Source organism: Nelumbo lutea, chromosome 2, assembly GCF_056320005.1.
Source record: "Nelumbo lutea isolate HS-2025 chromosome 2, American lotus-T2T, whole genome shotgun sequence".
NCBI classification, from domain to species: domain Eukaryota; kingdom Viridiplantae; phylum Streptophyta; class Magnoliopsida; order Proteales; family Nelumbonaceae; genus Nelumbo; species Nelumbo lutea.
The window spans coordinates 46,861,056-46,867,212 of NC_142685.1; the positions used below are offsets into that span (position 1 = coordinate 46,861,056).

The 6,157-nt window shown below is 39.0% G+C and overlaps 1 protein-coding gene across 1 annotated transcript; it reads left to right on the forward strand.

Moving 5' to 3' along the window:
* Positions 1 to 1,141: 1,141 nt before the first annotated feature.
* Positions 1,142 to 3,991, forward strand: LOC148870393 (putative protein phosphatase 2C 25). The gene is made up of 4 exons (XM_088970193.1): positions 1,142 to 2,045; positions 2,695 to 3,033; positions 3,146 to 3,325; positions 3,443 to 3,991. The coding sequence occupies exons 1-4, from the start codon at positions 1,548 to 1,550 to the stop codon at positions 3,602 to 3,604; spliced, it is 1,179 nt and encodes a 392-aa protein (XP_088826319.1). The 5' UTR covers positions 1,142 to 1,547; the 3' UTR covers positions 3,605 to 3,991.
* The last annotated feature ends 2,166 nt before the right edge of the window (positions 3,992 to 6,157 follow it).

Genomic DNA, 6,157 nt, shown 5'->3' on the forward strand with positions numbered 1-6,157 from the left:
ATAAACCACTGGGCAGTTCGAATGGTTTGACCGCCCAGGTTAGCGTTTACTGACCAAATCAACGGTTTTTGTCCAAAATAAAAGTTTTGGAGTAAAATGAAACCGATCTGATAACTTCTCCTGGTTTTTCCGGTCCAATCATCTGGTCCAGTGATGGATACCATAATTAAATAGGATGAGAAAAGAAAACCATCATCCTCCAGCCACGATGGGATTGCTCCTAACAAATGGATGCCTCACATACACATGTGCATTGAGAACATCTCTCATGAATAATAACAAATAATTAGTGCGTGTGAGGCACGAGGTGTGAGAGGAGGATATCCGGTCTCCCTTCAGCCAAATACCTTATTTTAATTTTGTTAAGCTGTCAGAGTAAAATATTGGAAAATTTGGCGAGTAAGCTAGTGGGAGCTATCAAGCTTGATCCAGCTGGCAACCGTGGCACCAGAACCATTTCTATTTAATTCCGACTATTGACTCTTCTCCGCAATTAATGATACAGGCACTCTTGACAAGATCGTTCAACGTGTTTTGAAAATTATACTTATAAACCGTTGGAGGGACGGGTGGGGTACACTGTGACACGGAAGAATTGGGTATCGTGGCATGTCGGTTGACGCCTCAATCACAAACATGAGTCACGAGACTCACAACACCAACACGGTTGCCTCTTTTATTGCTTTTGTGGATCATTTCATTGTTTTTGATTTGACCATAATATGATGATAGAAAAGAAACAACTCACATCCCACCACATGCTTGGTTTTAGGAGTAATGCATGGTGATATCCATGCTGACATATTACATATTATCGAGCCAACTGAGCCATCCAGATGGTCCCATCTCGTCTGATCGACCATGGTGGGCCACCCTTTTATTTAACGGTCCCGATGAACAAATTGAAGTAAGAATTAGGAAATCACTCCGGATCTGCACCGGGGTTCCATAAGAGTTGGGATCAGAAATTGTCCCAACGAGCTTCTGACATCTCATCATAAGACTTGGGACCCAACTCATATGTCTGAGAACAGGTGTTTGCTGGGAGTCGATCCGGTCTCTTTCCAGCATCATGCCATGAAGGAGGTGAGAAGGGGGAAGTAGGAGGGAGGAACGACTAACGTGGCGAGACAAACGGGGGGGACCACTCATCACCAGCTGGGCCACGTCATAAAAACTTAATGGTCATCGTATCTTTGAAATTAAGGAAGCAGGAAGCGGGTTCACTCTTTGATCTCGCACCCTTCACACTAGTTCTTATCCGAAGCCTTCAACGGTAACTTCCTGAGACCTTCCGTTGCCCCTTTGTAACGAGCCAGGTGTTATTTTGAGATAGAAGGCTGAAGCCGACCATTGAACGGGTTGGGTTAAATGGTCAATGGTTGGTTATTCACACTCATATTATCCTATTAGAGTCTTCTGGAAAAACTGCTTTAAATACCTTGCTCAGTTGCTCTTCACTAAGAAAAGGAAACGAACAGCGAAAATCAAGGCAAAGCGAAGAGAGGAGAATTAATTATTAACCAATAAAGCAAACCACAACGACTATGTTCTGTGCCGTTGCAGTGGCAAGCTCTCCTGTCTTCTCGCCATCCAGGGTTTCATCCCTCTTCTGCAAAACCACAGCCTCGTCGCCCGAACCCTTGAGTCTCACCTTAAACCATCATGGGTTATCGTCGTCCTGTTGTGGTTCTCCTTCGTCGTCTTCTCCGCCTTCGCCTTTCAGGATTCGGCTTCATAAATCATTGAGTGGTTTGAGATCGTGCAAGGAAGGCCGTGTTGGTGTTGATTCGACTACTTCTTCTTCTTCTTCTCCTCCTCCTCCTCCTCCTTCGTCTTCGTCTTCTATTTTTAAACGAAAGAGACCGGCCAAGCTCGATATTCCAGTTACTTCTTTGAGCTTCCCTGCGGCGACGGATGGGAGGAAGGAGGTTGAGGTTGAGGTTGAGGGAGATGGATTCTCTGTTTATTGCAAGAAAGGGAGGAGGGAGGCCATGGAGGACCGATATTCTGCTGTCGTCAATCTTCAAGGAGATTCCAAACAGGTAGGTTAAAAATTTTCTTTCCTTTTATTAAACCCCTTGCATATTGATCTTGCTAGAATTAGATTGATAATGAAAGCTGCTGGTATGAAGTAGAAATCCAAGCAATGTTGATTGTGATTCTGTCTTAAAATGTTAAATTTTAGAAATCGAGCAGATAGAGAAAAATCAGAGAAATTGTAAAAATAAAAAGAAGAAAACGTTGTTGGATATTCAATTTCATTATAATCAGCTATCAATATGTATATAGGATTAGAAGGAGATAAAAAAAAAATATGGGGAAAGATATAGATAACATGTATGAACAAAATATCTTAAGTGTTGAAAGAATAAATGAAAAAGTTGATACCTTTGAAATCTTATTATTAGCGATTTAGCTAGGATAGGGAATGCGTAGTCTTACCTCAGAGTGAGGATACAAAAGATTCCAACAGATGAGATTTCATCAAGAAAGAACTTAAATGAGAGAGGTTAAATATATACCGAAAAAGTTTGGAAATCATAGAATAGGTAGCAAACGTGACCTAGAGATGGGTCATTCAATTGCAGAACACCTTCCCCAGTTGTCCTTTTTCATTTTTCTTCTTATTGTTCTGGATCATAATCTGATAGATTCTTATCATTTGTGGGTTTTTTTTATTTGTAATTTCAGGCATTCTTTGGTGTTTTTGATGGGCATGGAGGTACAAAAGCTGCTGCATATGCATCAGAGAATATTGATAAGAACATTATGGACGAGTTGATGAGAAGAGGAGAAGATGAAATTGAAGATGCAGTTAAATATGGGTACCTGACCACAGACTCAGATTTTCTCAAAGAGGACGCTTATGGTGGAGCTTGTTGTGTAACAGCGTTGATCAGGAAAGGTGATCTAGTAGTGTCTAATGCGGGAGATTGTCGTGCTGTTATTAGCAGAGAAGGAATTGCTGAAGCCCTCACATCTGACCACCGACCTTCAAGGAAAGATGAGAAGGACAGGATTGAGACCCTGGTAAGCCTACCATTATATCATCTAGTATTCAAACTTTCTTAAAATCCCAAAGAAATGTTTTCCAATCTCTCCAAAACAAATGCTTACGAGTTGTAGTGAAATATCTTTTCAGGGTGGTTACGTTGATTGCTGCCATGGGGTATGGAGATTACAGGGTTCTCTCGCTGTATCCAGAGCAATAGGAGATAGACACCTCAAACAATGGGTCATTGCAGAGCCCGAAACTAAAATCCTAAAAATTAGACCTGAATGCGAGTTCTTAATCCTAGCCTCTGACGGGCTATGGGATAAGGTAATTCCCCTCTGCTTTATAATTTCATTCTTTTGTCCTTGGCACTGTAATCAGCTGATTAACTTTCTCCAATTCTTCAGAAACTTAAATATTTTTCTTCTCTCTCTCTCTTTCCAGGTCAGTAATCAGGAGGCAGTAGATTTAATTCGTCCATTTTGCATGGACACCCAAAAGCTGAAACTCTTGTCCGCATGTAAAAGGCTTGTAGAGTTGTCTGTTATGAGAGGCTCCACAGACGACGTTAGTGTAATGGTAGTTCCATTGGGTCGTTTTATTTGATATAGATTTGTTTCTAGAGAAGAGCTCCTTCAAAACAAATAGGCTACAGAGACCTGATTCCGGCCTGCCAGTGTTTATACAAAGGAACTTGCTCGTGTAGAAAGCTAAAAAGTTAGGCTGATTGAAAGGCCATTGATGGTGATTGTTGTGGCAAACTGGCTTTGCTTGAGATATAACAGCATAGCAGCAAAACAAAGATGGTCTACACTTGTAGCAGAAGACCCCTGACTTATATTATTAATAGATATCTAACTACAATTTTATTATTTGAACCTCCAATGTGGAAAATAAAGAAAAGAGCCCATTCTTGTAATTATTTATCCATTCCTCTGATGTATTTCCTATAAATTTTAATTAGTCTATAAATTAAATTCCTTATTATCTTTATGCATCTTTCTTCCATTGCCAACTTTTTATCATCAAGAGGGCTATGGGGTGTATTCTTATGCTATAATGGCAATTGTTTATGCTACAAACTTTATGATTGTGCTGTCCAAGGTTCTAATATTTTGGGAGAACATTTGCAGTTTGTAATATTTATGAAAAGAGCAAGTGAATAGGGGTTATGAATCCACTTTTGATGAATGGCCATGTAGTTTTAGGATAATGGATGTAGATTGTAGAACAAGTTGGTGAAAGGTTTTTAAGAAAAGAGGCCAAAACACAGGGACTGAAACTTCAAGCCACCATAACTTTTGACTTGGGCATATGTTTTTGACATATAATTTGTCGAAACAATAGTCTCTAATCTCTATGAGCAATTGAGCACTAGACATTCTCAAATTATGGATTTATTTCCCTTTTTCAGGCCCAAATTGGCAAATTCTATCGTTTTGGCCTTCAATCACAGGTTTTTCTGAAAAAATACTCTACTTATTCACGGAAAATCTATGCTGCTGGGAAGATATGATACTGTAATAGCCCACTCTTCATGAATTTTAATAAATACCACTGGTTTATGATAGGTTGATTGGTTAGAAGCTTTTCCAATATCATAGTTGAACCAAAGTTTTACATCCTTGCCATTTTTTTTTTTCATATTTGAGTTCAAGTTTGATTGGGAACCCATTTTTCATTCGAATACAATGTTTAAGAGAGGTTGAGTCTGATACTCTGATTAAGAGAATTCAAGTTTTCTCTTCTTGTAGATTCAAGATCTTCTTTTGCTTTTCTCTTTTTTTCTTTACATCAACAATACTTCTTACCTAACATAATTCTGTTGCTGGCCACGACAACGATGATAGATAACAGGGATGGATATGGCAATGAAGAAGTAATAAAGTTTATTCAATTTGGAGAAATAAAAAATAAGGGAGTTGGACCGAGTAAGCATTTGATAAATCCAGAACCATTTGACCGGGTTAGGATTTACAATATTTAACTACTTGAAGAATAATAAGACAGAAAGGGATCTTAGAACAACGAATCACATACACGTACACGCATGTGACATACATCCCATTCGGTATGCCCCCAAGAAAGTTTCGTCCCGCATCCTCTGCTAACAGAGGTTGACAGCATCCAACGACCAAGCCTTTATTTCTAAGATGATCGAACATGGGAGCTTGCTTTGACGGTGTCAAATGGGGCCTCTGGACCTGTATCAACTACAGCTCTCTCAAGGGGACGTTCTTTTTTAAGATTTTGAGAGGGGGAAAGTTGGTCAATGGAATTTTGGTTTCCATTGACCAAGAACTCCATGTTTTTTTTCCAGATTTATGCAGGAATCAGGAAAAATTGCCAATATTTGAATGGGATAAAAATACCTCTTTTAATAGTGAATTATTATGATTAAAATGGTAATTGCATTATTTATTTGGGAAATAAAAGAAAGAACATAGATAAATGTACTTACCCACATAAATGTTTCTCAACAAAAACTTACCCACGTAATTAAGTTTACCCAGATAAATAACTTACCTAAAAGTGAACGAGGTAAGTTTGGCGCTGAAGGTGGATAAATTAATTACCCAGCGAGAAATTGGCCAAACTGTGTAGAATTAAAATGCCATCTCGTTCCAACAAAGAAAGGATTATGAATCCTTTAGAAAACTCACTCATTTACCCATTTGGCAAAATATATATATATATATATATATATATGCATTTGCACATAATGACGTTAAAACCTTGATTGGATTTTGTTTGGATGTTTACAACAAGAAAACAGTTGTACTTATTCATGAAACGATGTTCAGTAAACTTCAGAGTTCAGGCCATGTTTCAAATCTTCTATCAACATCACCCACGGGAACACCAAGTCGGCAGGTCACCGAGAGTGGACTATGAAGACCAGGTCCTCCGTGCTTAGAGAGTTTATCTGGTCGTTGGATCCTTGAGGGAATCACACTTGTCAAAAGAGGTATCTCATTTTTGACCTAATCAACCCTAATAGAAACGGAACTCTTTGGGTCAAAATTCAAAAATCCAAATCGCTGAGTAACTGCTTGTCTACTTCTATTTGTTCCATTCGAAGATGTTCAAAGCTCTTAAAAGGGAGGGACCCACGGTGCATCCTGGTTGTTGTTTTCAGACTTTTAGGTTATATACCGA

Bases quoted from the DNA above. Each gene is read 5' to 3' on its own strand.
- LOC148870393 (XM_088970193.1), top strand. From the start codon at position 1,548: ATGTTCTGTGCCGTTGCAGTGGCAAGCTCTCCTGTCTTCTCGCCATCC. The intron at 3,034-3,145 runs GTAAGCCTACCA...ATATCTTTTCAG, and splicing joins AGGACAGGATTGAGACCCTG to GGTGGTTACGTTGATTGCTG. The intron at 3,326-3,442 runs GTAATTCCCCTC...CTCTCTTTCCAG, and splicing joins CTGACGGGCTATGGGATAAG to GTCAGTAATCAGGAGGCAGT.